The sequence below is a fragment of the Xiphophorus couchianus genome, chromosome 3 (assembly GCF_001444195.1).
Source record: "Xiphophorus couchianus chromosome 3, X_couchianus-1.0, whole genome shotgun sequence".
NCBI classification, from domain to species: domain Eukaryota; kingdom Metazoa; phylum Chordata; class Actinopteri; order Cyprinodontiformes; family Poeciliidae; genus Xiphophorus; species Xiphophorus couchianus.
In genome coordinates, this window is record NC_040230.1 from 11,753,915 (window position 1) to 11,772,794 (window position 18,880).

The 18,880-nt window shown below is 41.1% G+C and overlaps 1 protein-coding gene across 5 annotated transcripts in view; it reads right to left on the reverse strand.

Moving 5' to 3' along the window:
* Positions 1-18,880, reverse strand: part of pou2f2b (POU class 2 homeobox 2b) — a 66,511-nt gene that overhangs the window by 24,799 nt on the left and 22,832 nt on the right. Inside the window, exon 1 of one of the 5 annotated variants that reach the window (XM_028008326.1) lies at positions 4,932-5,079. The exons of the other annotated variants lie outside the window; for them this stretch is intronic. Within the exon in view, the coding sequence (XP_027864127.1) occupies positions 4,932-4,986 (55 nt within the window). The 5' untranslated portion in view covers positions 4,987-5,079. Of the gene's footprint in view, positions 1-4,931; positions 5,080-18,880 lie in introns of those variants that run through there. 5 annotated transcript variants of the gene reach the window in all.

Genomic DNA, 18,880 nt, shown 5'->3' on the forward strand with positions numbered 1-18,880 from the left:
TTGTGTCCATTTGAAACCATTTCTCCCCCCACTCTCTTGCTCTGCCTTCCCTTAACACAAACACACACTCACACACACCCACGCCCACACAACCCCCCCCACACACACAGAGCAACTTCCCTTTTGTGAAAACATGCAAATCTGCCCAACGATCAACTAATTATATCTGCCACCTGCATAATAAACTCAGTCTCCCTTCTCATGTTCAGCCTCTCTTCTCTCTTGGTTCTGTTGTCGCACATGATGCCTCGATTTCATTTATATTTCTCCATGAAGACAAATGTGACCAAAACATGACCACTCACTTTGCAAATGGTCAAGCAGTTTTTCCGCCACTGGGTGGCAGCAGCGACACACCGATTCCCTGACCACTGCTGACCAGATGCCCTGTTTTAAGTGAGCCAGCCATCAGTCAGATGTCACCTCTACAGCTCAGAGTAATTTCGCCTCATCATTGGCTTGGGTTCACATTTCCTGCCTTGCTTGCTCTCATTTCACACTTATGCACTGAAAAACCTTAAGTATTCTTTAATTTTTCTTTTTAAGGAAAGTATTTTCATAAATTATGGAGACCTCACATGTAGTTTAATTCAACTCAGTTTAGTCTAATTGAATTTTTGCCTTCTGACGGCTTCATTTTACTCCTTATTACTGGCAACTCTGATCAAACCAAAAGAACTGAGGGACTTTCAGTTGATAAGCATCATTTATTAATAGTCATAACATTTCCTTACAATTGAATACAGAAAAGTAGCAGCCAAAGCAGGCATTGATTGATGCATGGTCACTGCGAAGATGATTATTGCTTTTATAGCTAAAGATGTTGGGCTCAAAGCAACCAAGTCTACAAACAGAATGTTTGTAGACTTCTTAAAAAGTGTAAAGGTCTAAATTTCAGACCATAAAATAATTAAACATGGTCAGACAATAGGCTAAAAATGACTTTTTTATGTATCTGTGTTTATTCATTTCTTTGGACTAAAACCTTTAAAAAAATAAGCTGTGACAAAACTACAAATGTCATGATACAGAGATGCAATAAGCCTCATCTTAGGGACATTTAGGTTCCCTAATAAAATAGTTCAACTTGTGAAAATGACTTTCTGGCATAAAATTATGTTTAGGTCAATACATTTATAATATTCTTATTTCACTCCACAGGCTTCTTAAATCACTGGACACAGATATAATAAAATATAACTTGAGAGCAGCGATTATAATCGCTGTAATAGCCATCATAAATTTTACTATCTGGTGTAGGACGGCCTTGAAGCGTCATCGAAATGCGTTCGAGTCGCATAGCACAGCTCAAAATCTGTGGTTGTTAAAGTTATTTTAAATATACTTAAACTATTGAGCAGGTTATGTTATCTTTCATGTGTCTTATCTTTAATTAGTAATGATCTTAGAAACTTTTAAATTAACTTTCTTGAAACCCTGAACAGCTGAATAAAGGAAACGTTCAGGCGATGATCACCGCAGAACAAATATGCAGCCTGACAGAAAGTTTTATGCAAAACTTTTCAAAAACATTATTATTACGACTTTAAAAAACACAACACGTTTTAAAGAGTTGGAACATTGATTTTGATATTTAATTTTGCACAGGTTATGCTTTCTTTTCTTTTGAATAGTATGGCAGTTTTGAGTTTCCATCAGTCGCTCAAAAGCAAAAATAGAGCCACTTGATATTCTGATACGGCTCATTCTTTTGAAGCACCACTTCACCATTGTAAGTTGAACCCAGACACAGTTAACATTTACATCTGTTTTCACAACATGGGTTACATACTGGATCAAACTAATTAGCTACGCCGATTTGATGCAGAGCAACTCCATGTAAAAAATTCAAACTGGTTGTAATTTTTAAGCATAGATAGTTAAAGCTGCTTGTCCAGATGTAGTTCACATGAAGTCAGTGCATCACATACGAGAAGCCAATACTGAAACCAAACCAACTTGGTGTCCATCCAGCGTCAGCAGAATCCAAACAGAACCCACATACACATGTTGGCTGGTTCCTGGCTGGTTCCCTGCAGCAGCAACATGTTTGTTTTAGTGAACCAGATGTGAGATCAGTCAGCTTCAGAGCATGCATGAATGTCTTTAGGGAATGGAGGAGTTTAGGTGACGATCTGCTTGAGAAGCTCCACTCGCTGCATGACGGTGAGGGCCCACACACATGCGTGCAAACCAACATGCTGACTGCAGGATTTCCCTCAAAACGTGGAAGCTAATTTGGTCAGAATGCAAAATTAAGGATGCTGGTTAGTCTATTTTCAGGGTCAGTTTGTGGTTGTTCCCATTTTACATACAGTAAGCCCCCCTGTCTTGGGGACTTTGTGATGGCGGCTATTAGGGAAATATGAGAAGTGTCCACTGTTGCTCAATTTCTGCTGAAAACCACAGAATTTGCCCCAAAATAGCATCTTCCTCTTATTTATAAAAAAACTCACCACAAAATTGGTAAAAAGACACAAACGTTACTTTAATAGCTGCTCGGATCGAGACGTTTGGAGCTGACGGTCACAAGACCAAAATCAAGCGGATGAAATGATGCATGTTCTTCTCGTCCATGTGTGCAGCAGACGGGGAAAAGGTGTGTGCCGATTCATGGCGTGAAACGGCCTGCAGACGGTAGCATGGCGGATAATGTGGTCAGTAATATGGTGGCGGGACAGTATATCAAGATGCTGTGTACTTTTTCTCACTTCCCCTCCCGACTTCCCCTTGTACCGGGTTGAATGCTGAGTGCTAAACCTGACATTTACTGTCAATGTAGCTATTAATATTAACCTGCTCTCCCTCTCTCACTCTCTTTTTCACTCCATCTTTTTAAAAAAACTGCTTATCTTTAACAACACGCTGCTGCGTGTTCAAACACACAACTTATTTTACCCATCACAATAAGTTAAAGACGATAGTATTAGGAGCAAGAAGATGCATATTTCTGCACAAACACAATGAAAACCAGCAGAGAAAAACTTTTTTTCTTAGGTATCTTCAGGGTTCAGGGGGTTTGATCTGTGACTTTGTGAAGCCAGAAGGCGAAACCAGACGAAACGCTTAACCAGATAAAAATTAATGCTGTATAATCCTGTGTCATGAATAAATGATGCAACAGAAAGGAACGAGGAACAACGCAGTCTGTGCACAGTCTGGACTGTTTCTGTTATTCTCCTCTGGGTATTTTGGCTCAGATAAACTTCACTGCAACAAGTCTGAGCCCCAAAGCCCTCACCCACACTTCCTGAATCAGCTTTGGATGTGGAGTTATTGCGATTATTGTTCAATAATTAAAAAAATAAGAAGTATAAATCCAACAAGACTCTCACTTTAGCTGTAATAAAACAATTTTTTAGCATCAGGAAGAAATTTAACTCCTTCCAGATACCAACCAAACGGAGCAGTACGTAAACTATTATTGAATATTAAAATAAGACGACAAAATATTTTAATCAAATATCAACGTAAGAAATAAAATAATACAGAAAGACGCGTAAATTAAAACAGAAGTTGCTGGTTAATGATGAAAGTTTGCATTTCATCATTGATCATTTGAACGATTTGCAACTTTCAGCTTGATAAAACAGTTAAACATTAAATAAAATAAACTCATAAACAGCCTAATGTGATAACTGAGGCTGATCCCAGGCTCATGTTTCTACATAGAAAAATAGAAACATTTCACATATTATAATACAACCCTAACCCTAATGTAAGGATTTAAATGAATCAATTTTAAATGAATATTAAAATGTATTAGTTAATTTCTAATCTTCTCAATTGAGAAATTGTTTCACCTTTACACTCAATTATTGAGCTCATTCTCCAGTTGTATGCAAACACATGCAAAATAACTGCAGACTCCGTTATCAGAGCTTCTGACATAACTTTCTTCTTTTACCAGCTTCTACCTTTGCTTCGTCTGCATTGTTTTCCACTGTGTTACAGTGAAACTGTTACTGTTTGCTGCTGTCTGTGCGGCTGATGTGTCACCGTGATGATCGGAGCAATTTCTCCGAGGCCGCAGAGAGTGACCACATCAGGGTTAAGATGTGACTGAGCTTTTTCAAATCCGTGAATCACCCTCTGATAAAAGGTGGCACATCAGCACATGAAAATTCGCAACATGTTTAAAAAATTGAGTCTTGACGACGGGCACGGAGAAAACATGAGATAATTGACATTTGAAAAATTGATTTCTGGTAATTGGTGAGTCAACCAGCAGCCCTGCTGTGTGTGTGTGTGTATTGGCGTGTGTGTGTGTGTGTGTGTTTAGCCGGTCAGCTCAGGCTCTCTGTCACTTCTCGCAGCCTCTTTTGACCACCTAACCGAGGTCGTGAGGTGAGAAGAGCTGCAATTCATTCTGCTTTCCTCCTAAATATTTTTAACTACTGAGAAGGAGGATTATTTTAAGTGTTTCCCCTTTTGATATTCTGTTTCTTTGTTAACGTACCGACAAATTAAGGCTGGTCAAAGCAAAAGCAAACTCTCTGTGGCATGCAAAGTTTATACCACTTTAAAAGTTGCATGAAGCCTTCCTTATCAGTGAAACATCATTGAGGTAAAACCCTAATGCTACAACACTTGAGAAAAAAAAAGAAAATGTTGTTGACGGTGCAGCACATTTTTCCATCCTAAATTGAATTTCCACAAGAATATTTAACATGTACCATTAATTTAAAGCATGCACGCACATGAACACACGCAGGGCAAGTCAGGTGACCTTTCCCTGCGTCCAGTCCATCCTTTCACCTCTCATCCTTTGATGTTCTCTAATTAGCTGAGCTTGTTGGACCCAGTGGCATTAATCAACAGCCTAGCGATGACTCTTCCTCACACACACACAGTTCCCTCTTCCTCACGCCTAATTGGTCTTGGCAAATGATGGGCAGCAACGACAGAGAGCTGCACAGACGGCCACTCACCTGGCAACCACATACTGGAGAAGTCCTTGGCCGCTATCGCCGCTGTCTTGGTCATATCTGTGTGAGAGCGTGCGTGCTTCCTAAAGAAAAACTCTCACTCGCCCTCCCCGTGCCGAGTGTATTCAATCATATGGTTGAATTACTCCTCCCTCCCGTGCCTGCCTCTCTATCGCTCTCTCTCTTTCTGAACCAGTCCACACCCCCAAGGCCCCACCTCCTCCCCACATCCTGCAACATAACAGGAAGTAGCTCTCAAACGAATAGGAACTCAAACACAGAGTGGAGAGTAAAATACAACACATGCATAAAAAAACTGAAAAAGAAAGGGGGACACGGCAGAAGAGAGTGGGAGAGAGAGTGAGTGAGCGAGGAGATTGATCAGATAGATTGAGGTGAAAAAGAGGGGGATGATAAGTGCCGTCGGAAAGTGATGGCGCGGCTGGAAACAGCCACTCACACACACTCGGTCACACACACTCCTGTTAACCCGCTCACACATGCGAGCTGAAAACAGCAAGCTTGACGAGTTTATGACGGATGGCTTGAACCCTGACCCATTGTACTTTGGGCCAGGGTACTTTCAAGAGAGAGCTCTTTAAAACTTTTACACCATCACAGTTTCTTTCGTCATACCTGTGTTTATATTTTGACTGAAGGGGGCGAGAAGGGGCACACGGGTGGGCGTCCGGTGGTCTGTCAGCCCCCAGCAGCAGAACAAGTGAGACATCCTCAGCTAAGTTTAACAATCTAACCCAAGCGGAAGGAAAAAGTCAGTCAGTACGCTCACTGTACCACTGACCACGCCACACTGAGGGCTGCACACAGTGACACACCACAGAAACCCACACTATGAATCTCTACACGTGACGGGTACACGGGGCATGAGTGGAACATTGCAGATAAAAGTAAATATGAGCCACTATCAGTGCCACCCACTTGGATTAAAAGACTAAACCGATAAACAAGTGAAAAGCTAACGTCGAGGAATGATGCTGCGGTTGCAGAACGGCGCGTTTCAGCAGGATTTATTCTCACCAGATTCTCGTATCTGAATGAGTCAGTGGGCTGATGTGGCAGTGAGCCGGAGCGGCCACAGGGTGGCACTCTTTGCTCTTCTAAGCCGGGATCCGGCCCCTAAAGAGAAAGGTCGAATCACTCCTCCCTGTCCCCTCTCCCTGGGTCTGAGTTCACTAATTCAAAAGCTAACAGCAGCAGAGTTCCCAAGTTTAACCTTATAAATACTTTATGTGGTGATTTACAACAACCCCATGTTCTGCAGGACACAGTGCCGCACTTCAGGTGCTCAGTTAAAAAGAAACAGCATTGTTTTTTTGGCTGGATCCCATTTCTAGGTTTATCCCTCCCAGGTTTAGAAACAATTATGGCGCACAAAAGTTTATAAAAAATTACAATCAATTAATATTTCAACGTTTTCAACGCTTGTTGACCGCAAACATTTTTGTACTGGTGCTTTCTCAAAACAATGCCTTTAAAAAGAAAGGTCTTCAATCATAAGAAAAGAGGAATAAAAATGTTACAGCAGAAATTTTTACACATTTTTACAGGGAATACTAAAGAAGATACATAACTTTATTTTTCTAACAGTCTGACGTTAAATCAGACAAAACCTTTTCTGTTTTAAGTCGGTCAGTATTACCAAAATTATTTCTATGCACTAAATGCAAGAATAATGAGAGAGAGATTTTAATACGTTCTGTAAATTCAGACGTTTACTTTCACTAAAGTCAGTGTCTTTATACAATTTGGGGAAGCCCATTTGATGATGTCATAGGGTGAAACCATTGCTTCCTTGTGTGTCTTTACAGGGAAATTAAAAGAAACCAGTGAAGCTCGCAGGAAGAGAACTGTAGAAAAACATGGGAATATCCGACCATCAGGCCAGAAACTGGATGTTTGTCCCACAGATAATATGGTTTTGGTGTGAAATGTGCCTTTTTATTTTATTTTATTAAACAAAAAGTATTTTTCATAATTGCTTTAACCGTTCAGCAATAAACTTTAACCATTTTCTGCAAATCATAGTGAATATAAAAAGATTCTCTCTTGTTTGCTTTATTACAAGAAAGGCACACAATTTCCAATTTGAGAGTGTTTTTGATGCAAAAATAAGTTCTAGTTTATTCTTAGCAACAAAAGAACGATGTGTTTTACTCTTTCGGTAAAAGCAGAGGTGTGTTTCACCGAGCTTGATGTTCAGGTGCATCCATGTCTGCTTTTGCAGCAAGTCACTGGGCGTTAGTGGTCATTTGTACTATGTTTAAACAAAACAAAAAACATGATTAGTCAAAGAAGAATGCTTTGTGTTGTACCAGATACTTTCCTTTTTTCTTTTGTAAGTGAAAATGTCAAACCAAAAAATGCTTAGAAAGTGTAAATCTGCTTGAAGTATCTACGAAGTTTGAAATTTGCTCTATTCTTGTATTTCACAAAATCATAATCCAAAGGCTGCAAAAGATCCCCAAGCCGCACACTGGACTATTCTGCGATATGGACTTAAAGATTTATCACAATGTGACTTTTCTTTTAGGTAACTATGGCTGGCACTGCATGGCACAGCAATCAGAGCCCCACAAACACAAATACTGCTCTTAAAAAACATTCATTCGTAATAGGCTTCTTTAGGACACCAGTCACAAAAAGAAGTGTGAATTTTAAAACTTATTGATATTGATATAAGTAATATTTTCAATAATACAAACAGTTTGGGTTTTTTTAAACAAAATTAATCTAAATTTAGCATGAAGGATAAATTCAATTTCTTATCACAATAAATAATAAACTATACAATAAATCTCCGACACTACACTGGACACATCATTAAAGGCCGAAAGTTTTAACTTACTGTGTCAGATTTGGAAACCACTCAGCTGGACCAATCAGTGACAGAAGGTATTTTAAGGGAGGTCAGGGAGGCGTTTGGTGGGTTCTTGGGTCAGGGGTCACTAAGGCAGTGACCTTTGCTCAGACCAAAACCAGCCCACATAAACCAGAGTAAATATGCATGAATGCATAGTTGATTGAGAAACTCAAACAAGCTGTTGCAGTGAAATTACACAGCAAGCAAAACGCTCACAACTTAAACCACACAAGGACTTTATTCAGTCATTTACACTTATTTATTCAGACCAGAGCCGTGAGCCAAATCCACTGCCGAAACTGATTTATACCAGCTGGAGATTTCAAAGCTTCAGCTGTTTATGGTGAGAATTTGCTCACTACTAAAAGTTGTGTTTGTAAAACGGTGAACACAAGCACGCAATCTGATTGTGCGACTCCAGGGAGGAGGATGGGAGGAGGCTGGAGCCTCTGGAGTGCCATCAATCACTCCACTGTCAAAGAATGAGGGAGAGGCAGGGAGGGAGAGTATTAGATGCTACAAAAAGAGAAAGAGGAAGGGGGAAACTGCGAGGGAAGGAGGAAGGAGATGTAAAGGTGACGGGGATGAAGGTGAGAAGGGGATGAATAAAGAGATTGGAGGGAGGATGTCAGCTGGGAGGAGGATGTTTGTATAATGGGTCATCACAGGGACATTTCAAAGGTCTCCAACTGGTTCAGTATAGTGCTACAGCGAGGCCCTCCTATATCTACCGCAGCCTCGGGCCTACAGCACACTCTGGCTTTAATTCATATAATCCATCACATTCCTCTCCTTCTGGATGGGGACAGAACGGGGCTCGGACACGAACCCCAAGTCCAAACAGTATGACTCGATTATACAAAGGGAGAGATTTAAAATCCACTCCCACGTCCAGGTGTGTTTGTGTGTAGCTCCACGAAGACTTGCAGGATTATAAACAGTAGCTCTAACAGTATGCGCTCTACAGAGGTTGAGGTAACCTATGGGACGCAGCAGGGGCTAAAACACACTAACCCTGCTGGTTGCTTTGGGACTGGCGCCATCTCAACCACATACACCTTCACAACACCTCTTCCTCTCCTCTCCTAATACTTCTCAATTGCTTCTCATCCTCTACGCCCTCTGCCCCTCCATCCCTCTTCCTCCTCTCTGTAGCATCTCGGCAGCCCATTGGGAGCCAGGTTTGTCTAGACAGACACTGCTCTCTCCCATGGCGCGACCAAGGTTGAAGCTCAAATCTTTATCTCTGCTCGCCTAACCCTGGCCTGTTCTTTAGGCACAGGAGGGAAGGGACTGGCTGCACAAAGGGCCACCAAGGCCACTAAACTGCTCACTGACTAAAGAGGCTGCAGCAAAAAGCCATCCACGCTCTTAACACTCTGCTTATTAAAATATGTACAGATGGACATCAAGTTGCTGTGGTTTCAGAGACCTCTCCCCCTTGTGGCCGCTGAGGGACATGGCAACGTGGCTATCAAATTTAGATTTGTTAATTTAAATTTAACCTCCTGGAGATGATGATGCTAAGAGGGATTCTTTATAAGGTCAAGAAAATTATGGACAACCCTGACCATCCTCTTCATGAGACTGTCTTGGGAAAACAAAGTTTCTTCAATCAGAGACCTTTTCAGATTCGCTGCAAAATAGACTGTTACAAGAGATCTTTCTGCTAACAGTAATCACTAACTACAATAACCCTTCGAAGGCTTTGAAAAAGTGAATTACAACAACATCTATCTCCTTTCGGGATTAGTAAAGTATTTTTGAACTTGAATTTGAAATTATTTAGACAACAATAAGTAGAACTGCAACTGAGGAAAAGAAGAACTAAAACTGAGTCTCGATGTTTTTCTGTTTACAAACGATTTAGTGTGTCTCTGCAACACAATTAGGTGCAAGAGGAAGTTAGAAAAAAGCCCATTAAATGTTGTGGCACTTACTGGACTACATTTTTACATCAAATGCAATGTTGTCTGAGTTCAAAGTTAAAAAAATTAAAAATCGGCTTAACCCTGAAAGATTGACATCTTTTCTGGAAAGTCATCAATTTCAACCTCAAAAACCAATATGGCATCCAAACACATAAAACGTACAAACACCTACATTAAAGATGTGTTTAAAAGCATTTCTATCAGTTTGCATTCTCAAGAATGTGCATACTATATAGTAGTAAAAGCATTACTTTTTATTTTTTCTTTCTTTGAATGACTAAAATTAGATAACAATTTTATAAAATGTATTGTAAAGTGGAAAAACAATTATAGCCATAAGTGACACTGACGTCTGTCAACTGTGACTCATGAGGTTTTTGAAGCAGCAAATTTTTTAGACATTAATTTATTGGCAAAAAATAAGTGTTTTTAGAAGGCGTTGAGACCCAAATAGAAGAATAAAAACATGCCAAATTGGAATTTAACATAATAGATCTCCTTTAAAAGAAAGTAATTACTGTCCACTTTTGCCACATACTTACTCAGGATGAGCTATTGCCTGAGATTCATCAATAACTTTTTACCAGTCAGCCATTATTACTCAGTTAAATCAATTAAACGAAAGTGAATCCAACCGGATTTAAACTAACTGCATGATTTAATAGGAATTGACTGGATTGAAATTTACTGAATCTGGAATCAAGTGGATTCTATGCAAGTAAGATATAGAGTTAGATGGTATATCTTTTAAAGTGGTTTGATATATTTGTTATAAATAGGTATTATCTAAATAAAAAGAATTGAAAAGATTACAGAACGTTTTAGAATGACCTCGTTCACAATAAACAGCACATAGCTGCAAGTTACAGAAACAGTATGTCAATTATTGTTATTTTTTTACAGAGGAATCCAAAGTTCAAGTACAGACACTGATTCCAAGCTACATATTGGAAGTATTTAAGATTAATAATCTATTGTCCTGAATATTTGCTTACATTCCTCCCTGGAACATTACCTTCTCTGCTCAAGTTCAGAGATGGACTGAGAAATGGTTTATTGGACAGAAATGGAAAATTTTGGTTCTGACTTTTTTTTTTTTACCAACCAGTTGAAAACTTGTATCTTTCTGTAATCAGTGAACTTTATTTAACTGCCACCACGTTTCAGTAACCACAGCTGTATGTGGATGCTGTTACTGAGGGGAAACTAGTTTTTTAGCTTCAGAAGAAACACAGAGACTCAGATAATCTTTTCTAAGTCAACGTATTTGCAGTTCATTCAGTCTGTGAGGGAGAGCAACAGTTTAGCAGTTAACAGGAAGGCTGCACAGAAAACTTGTTTTGTTTCATCCATTGTACGTTTGAATCTCTGTTTGCTATGGATCTGCTGGATTATCAAACATCAGCCTCAGGTATCAGAAAATGCTGCTTTAGTAACGCTATCAGCTACCATAAGATGGAAAAAGTTGGTTTAAAAGATTTTCGCTTTGCCTTAAAATGTTAGCAAACCCCTATTTTACAGCGTCTGATCTCTCACACCGCATCATGACATTGCCTCTGCTAATATAAATAATTAATGATGGCTCATGGCAGGAAGGCTAAACAAATATATTTTTAATTCTCCTCTTGGCTCCTTACATGATAGTTCTTAAAACAAAATTGGAATCGACTAGATTTGGTTTTGGCAGTTTGAAGATGTACCAAACCCAGAGATTCACATAATTCAGATCAGAACATCTCTAGTGACTTCAGCTGTGGTCATCTTCAGCCTAATCTTCATCTCCTCTTCTTCTTCTTTCATGCCAAACCCTGTCATCATCATCCTCATCAGTGTCCTGCTCTCTCTTTGCAACCTTCCTCGTCTTTCCTTTCACCCAGTTCAAACTTTCTCCTCTCCTCCTCTGCCTCTCTTTCTCCCTCAGACCTGCTGGTCAGCAGCAGCTGTGACATCACCGGCCACCGTTCTCCGCTTGGATTGGACACTCGGCCACGTTGCCAGGCAACAGCAGCGAAAGGTCTCGGTGAGAGCGTGCTCGCTCGTGTGTGCGCGTGTGTGTTTATGTCTGTTTGTAGCTTCGTGAGTGAAAGGTGTGTGAGCGATTTTCCTCGCCTTGCCCTTTATCTGTGCACGAAGAATGATCAGAACAGATATACCTCCATGCTTTATCACAGATCAAAGCATGTAGATGATTGGGCTGCCTCGGCGCCGTCCTCCTCCAACGCAGAAGAAGAAGAGGGATATATGTGTGCGTTAATAAAGAAGAAAGATGGCACAAGTGTGCACGCGCGTCAGTGTCCAACTAAATGAATGCGCGTGTTGGAAATGGGTATATGTCTGTATGCTCTGTGTGTGTGTGTGTGTGTGTGTGTGTGTGTGTGTGTGTGTGTGTGTATCTAAGCCCCCGGGAGCGGGTGGTTATTGTATCTGACACAGCGGCTCTTTCTCGCGCCTCATATTTCTGGGCCGATCGATTCCTCTGACTCCCGACAAGACAATAATCGCACCTCCCTCTCTCACTCCATCACAACCATTATTACTGACCTCCCCAGGGAATGAAAAAGGGTGGAGGAAGGGAGAGATGAGGAAGGAAGGAAGGATAGAAGGAAAGGAAGGAGTCTGAGGAGTGATGGAGGGGGACGCAGAGTTGACAAAACGAGAGTAAGGTGATGAAAAAATGAAAACTGGGAAAGGACGGCAGCAGGAGTCGGCCTTGGATGGTGCTGAAAGGAGAGGTGCTTGGAAGTTGAGATAAGGTGATAGAGGGATGAGCTCTGAGGGAAAAATACAAGACGAAAGATGGGGTTTGATAAAGTGGACGGAAGAATTAGAAAAAGACAAGTGATGGGGAATATGGTGAGAAACAGGAAGGACAATAACAGGGAGAATTAGTGGAGAAAGAGATGAAGGATTCATACTATCTCCTTCTAATAAAGGAAAGAACAGGAGACAGGGACAGAGGGAGGGAGCCGGAAAGCAAAGAGAGGTGAGGAGGGGGGTTAGACTGAGGTGAAAGAGGTAGAGACAGAGAAATATAGAGGAACACACTCAAAAACACCCCTACACACACACACACAGAGTGATGGCTGTGGAGAGCTGTGGAGGTCAGCGCTCAGAAATATTATTAAATTGACAAGAGCACAATAGTTGATTGGCAGCCTGACTCCTGCACCGCCATTCAGTGGAGAAGAATGGAGACGCTCGCGCTCACATGGATCTGCAGTTCTTCACAAGAATCAACACAGCATGTAGACACACATGCACACGCGCACCCCTTTGTCTGTGGAGTGTGTGTTTGTGTGTCTGCTTTGAATCTAGATGACAATTATAGCGATTGGCTCTCAATTTAAGGGAGTTGCTCTTTGACCCCATCACCTCTCTGGGCCTTCTTCACACATTTTCTCCTCAACGCTCCTGCCTGCCTCTTTCTACAGATTCACTTCCTCCCTTGTTCCTTTTCCATACTATTCCATTTCCCACCTAATACCATTATTTTTGCAAGATCAGACTCTCCTCATGTTGCATTTATAGTGAGAAATATTTGTTCAATTATGCAGTCAAATGGATGTATTGTGCAAAGAGGTGAAAGAGGGATAGGTAAGAGAAATAAGAAGCTAAGGAAGGGGGTGATATAGGTGGTGGTGAAGCAAACTAGAGAAGGGGGGCGCAAGGAAATTGGTCTGGCTAGCGGAACAGCTTTTCACCTCTCTCTCCCTCTCTTTTCTCTCCCTCCCTTTCCTCCTCTCTCCCTCCCTCTATTCTGCTTTGTATTCTGCAGAGATGACAGGGGGAAAGCTTTATTGCTCCGAGTTTGTATCGATCGGGGCCCCTGTGAGGGGGGAGGCTGGGGGACGCGCCGAGCGGGCCCTTTCTCAATGACGAGGCTCCCCCTCTCCTCCCAGCCCCTCTCCTCCTTGCTTTTCCTCCCGACTCCAAAACCTTCTGCTCGCTCGCTGGCTCACTCTGAAATTCAAATTCGAGGTTGGAGAGCTCAAGAAAGAGAAACTGGATGAAAAAAAGAGAGAGAGAGATGGAGGCGTCTGGCTTCTCCCCCTGACTGAGGCCTTGAATGAAGCTGGGATCTGATAAGGAGGGCCCACAAACACAAACAGGGGGAAGAAATGGGAGGAATAAACGAGCAAAAAGGAATAAATCAGCTCCTGTACTCCTTCTTTTCTCCCCCTCTCACAGTAACTGTCCTCCTCCCAACCGTATCCCCACGCTTTTTGTTTTTTTCCGCTTGTGTATGGTGAGAAGGAATTTGTTGACAGGTGAAGAATGAACCGGGCCCAAGCATGCATAAAGCTCCCTGTTTCTGTCCTCGTTAGAGGGACAGCAGGGGAGACTGTACCCACTGAGTGACAGGAAAAAGCCCCTGAGGATGACGCTCTGTAGCATGCTGAACTACTTCAATGAGCGCAAAAAGGAGGAAACGCATCTCACGCCGACGTACAAATAGCAAATATCAACAAACAAGTGACAAGAAAGGGGAGAATTGAAACAGCAAAATGCCACTCCTCGCCCCACTCTTCTTCTTCTTTTGTGTTGAAGAAGAGATTTGAAGACGAGGCCAGCTAATCAAACACTTGACTTCAACATGGCTGGATGAGGGGGCTATTTATCCGTTGATAGGATGCGCAGCGTTGCAGCAAGGCAGGGACTGAAACAGATTGTGTGTCACAAAGGTTACAGGGTTCAAGTTTATGACCACAGGGCTAGATGGAGGTCAGGGGTTGTAGGTTCAACTCCCAGCGGGCAAGGAGAATCCCCTCTGTCTCCCATCCAAACATCCCTCTCCCACTTAGTCTGATCCCATGTAAACCTGGGGCTGGACCGCCAAAGCACTGGCAAACAAATACACACTCACAGCGATAACTCAGTGGAACATATTCATAAAACTCCAGCATGCTCGTACAATTCAAAAACAAATGTTTCCCTCCTTGCGGTTGTCTGTTTTTTTCCCCACATTACCACTGATCATGTAATTCCCAGCCCCCATCATGACTGAAACAATCGCTGCCTTCTCCAACTCCATCTCACTTACTCCAGAAACATGTCAGGGCCTCGGATATCAGCAGCAGCAGATGTGAGTCAATGTGACAAATTCCTGTAAACAGTGGATACATACACTATAAATATATATTGTCATTGATATTGCCTGTGTGGTTTAGCGCAGCTCCAGATTGAGTTCAGTGATAGAGTATACATCAGAGACTTGTGCTGGATACTACGCGTTTGATTTGTAGAAAGATAGACACATACGTGTGCCACTGCACACACTCACATGGAAACACACACAGGCACGCACGCACACATGCACACACACCAATAGTACAATAACCTGCAGGCCCATAACCTGCCTTGTTGGCTGGATGGGTAAATGCATTATTAAACACATAGGATTTCATATGTAGAGACAGAAAATGAATGCTGCACTACTGTGGATATGCACTCGTTCCCTTCAGTTTTCACTATTCTGGACCAAATTTACTCACTGCTTTTACCTCATACATGTTAGTGTGTTAAATTAATAGTTTAATAATAATTATTATTAAAAGATTATTGCTCTTTCTTTCTGCAAAACAATTTTTTTCTTTACCATTTTTCCTGTTTTTACTCTTAGCAAAATTCCGACTGTTCCAGAAAATAATTTAATAATAATTTACATTTTGATTCATATTAAAAGACAGAATCTTTGGCAAAAATGTTTCATGTGTGCTGATTAGCCAGGCTGAACATGGCGGTCACACTTGACAGGTGAGGCAGGAAAATTGTCTTGTTACAATGCAATGTTCTGCTGGGAGACAAGAGAAGCTGGCATTCATGTGGCTGTTACACTGACACATGCTGCCCACCTAAACATAGCAGAGCATACAAAGTGCAGACCACCTCCATGATGGCAGTCTCTGACAGCACCCCCGCCCCTTTCCAATTCAGCAGGTCAACTTGAACTCGAACAGCAACTACTTTCCAGAAAAGGCTCAATAGAGGGCTCACAGGATTGATTGACCTGGAGTACAATAAAGGGTCCAAAATACCAATAATATCAAGTCAGTATCACTATTGGACCAGTTAAACTTCCACGGCTTTGCATGGTCAAACTTCTTAGTACATCAGGAAACTTGAAGAATCAACTCGACTCCTCAGGTCCTAAAAGAAATATAATTTACATTCAGAGGCCAGACAGTAAAAGTTGAGGCAATCATACTTTTCCACTTTTAATTTTATGTTCTCTTGACAATTCAATGTTTTTTTTTTTTATTAGTTTCTAATTATCCATACAATTAAACATTTCTTTTTATGTCTCTATTTACATATTTTGTCACAGAGCAGGTTTCTTCAACACACTTCCAACTTGATTCTTTGACAGATGTGTTATTTGTTGTAGAAATATAGACAAAATAATAATTAAGAAAATATATATAACAATTAATAACCAAGATTGTCTTACAACATAGATGTAAACAAAAGATAACTTAATCTGATTCGTCACATTCGAAAAGTGGTTAAAAAATAATTTTAAGAAACTTCACTTCATCACGCCAGACAAACAAAAGTTATATCCATCAAGCCAGCCAGTTCTTACTTTCTTAAATTAATTGGAGCATTTAAAAGTTAGCAATCACAATATTTTCAAATGTGATAATTAATTTAATATTTTTGTTACAAACCAGCTTAAGCATATTCTAACAGCTTAAAGAAAAATGCTTATGATTTACAAAAATGTTAAAAAATGGCCACACCACGTTTTAATTCTCATTCCTCGACTCTGTAAAGGAGCATTTTGTGATTTTCTTCTGTAAAAATTGTCAGATAAATAAACTGTCCTTTACTTTCAACATGCCGCCAATGGAAAATATCCAGACCATTTTTGTGACAGCAATAAGTGACAGTGACACCCCTCAGCAGGTCAAGTTGTTGTTGCTTTTAATGGAAACACTGTACGTGTTGTTTAATGAAATGTTCTGCAGGAAATCAGGAGGCCCCGACATTCATGTTGTTGTTATGTTGACATATTCTGCCCATATGAACATATAAAAAGACCATGACCACATTCATGACTGCAGTCCCTGACAGCTGCCCACCTCAGCAGGTCAAATGTTCAGTCCAAGTTGTTCTGCCTGCGCAACTTTTGGTTGGTGGCTTTAATATTTTAGTTTCGTAAATGTCTGATAGGGTCAAAAAGATAAAACAGAAGATCCTCTAATTAACAAAAATATAAATCTTAATGTGAGCCATGTGTATCTGATAATTGCTCACGATGAGGGTGAGCAAGAAAAAAACAAAACAACCGTCGGATTAACCAAAGGGCCCACACACGTGGAAGAGTTGAAGGGCAACTAAACCACAACACGAGCGCCGTGTGTGTTTACATCTGCAGGGCGGGCAGGCCGAGCCCAGACTCTCACGGTAATCGATGAACAAGGGAGGAAAGGGAGGCAGTGGGTGAGGAAGGGATGTGTGTGTGGGGGAGAAAATCGGTAAAGAAAGCAGGTTATCTTTCGTCATTATGGGAGGGGGAATCCCTGTCTGGAAGGGGGGTGGGGAGGGCCTGGTGGGTGAGGCGGGGTGAGGGAAGACCGGGGGTTCATTGATAAAAAGGGAGAGAGGGGAGAAGGGGAGACTATGTTTGGCATCGAGAGAGAGAGCAGACAATTATCTGTATTGATTAGAGCGGCCCAGTACTGTGAAGACTGAGAAAACTATGACTGGATCAATAGAGAGGGAGAGTCAGAGAGGAAGGGAGGGAGAGGGAGGTAGTTAGAGGATAGACAGACCAACAGAGAGAAACAAATGACACAGATAAAGAATACGTATAATGAAAAATATGAAGAAATAGATTGTTTGCTGGGCAAAGCAAAAGGCAAAGACATGAGGTGGCACAAAAGTTAAGAAGGGAGTCTGGGGTCAGGGAGTGAGGAAAGGAGCATCAATAAAAACATTAAGAGGTGCATTATGCTGTTGATGTCATTCCTCTTTATCATTGATTTGTTAGTACAGCCACAGAGTTCATTCAACAAGTCATCCAGTGCCCTCCCATCACCACAACACATGGCTGCACAGAGGAAAGGGAGGAGCAGGAGGAAGAGCCTAGAAAAGACAAGAAATACACCAAGAGCAACTTAAACTTGACCACTGAGTATAAATAAACTTGGCTCAACAATGATTTGGTCCCTATAAATCAAAACGAGGGGGGGGGAGTTTCCTCAGTTTTTACTGATGAATTCTAATTTCCCTAATCATGATAAGAAAAGTATACACCATGTTCCAAATTATTATGCAAGTGATATTTTCTCAGATTTTCTTAAATGGTCAATGCAAATGATGTATATATAATTTTTAAGTCATGAACTATTACAGTATAAATAAAATTTTACTGAACAAAGTTCCCCATGAGAACAGTATTTCTTTCAAAAATAACTCAAATTGCACTGTTCCAAATTATTATGCACAGCAGATTTTCTAAACATTTTATGGATTATAAAGAACTGCAAACAGTCATTCTTTGAATGTGCAGCATTAAGTGGTCACATGTACTAAAATCAAAAACTATTTCAATCAAAAACATCTTAACAGACCGAGTTACATGTTAACATAGAACCCGTTTTTTGATATCACCTGCACAATTCTTGATCCATTGAACTTGTGAGTTTGTGGGAAGTTTCTGCTTGAATTTCTTTGCAGGATGTCAGAAAACCTTCCCATAGTTGCTGTTTTGATATGAACTGCATTCCACCCTCAGATCTTCTGCTTGAGGAAACTCCAAAGGTTCTCAATAGGGTTGAGGTCAGAGGAGGATGGTGACCACACCATGAGTTTCTCCCCTTTCATGCCCATAGCAGCCAATGACACAGTGGTATTCCTTGCAGCATGAGATGGTGCATTGTCATGCATGAATATGATTTTGCTACTGAAGGTTCGCCTCTTCTTTTTGAACCACGAAAGAAAGTGATCAGTCAGAAAGTTCATATACTTTGCTGAGGTCATTTTCACACTTCATGGACTCTCAAGGGGCCGACCATTGATTCTCTCCACATGATTTTAGCCCAAAAAATGACTCCACCACCTCCTTGCTGACATCACAGCCGTGTTGGGACGTGGTGGCCATCCACCACCATTATGCCTTTATCTGTACAAACCCA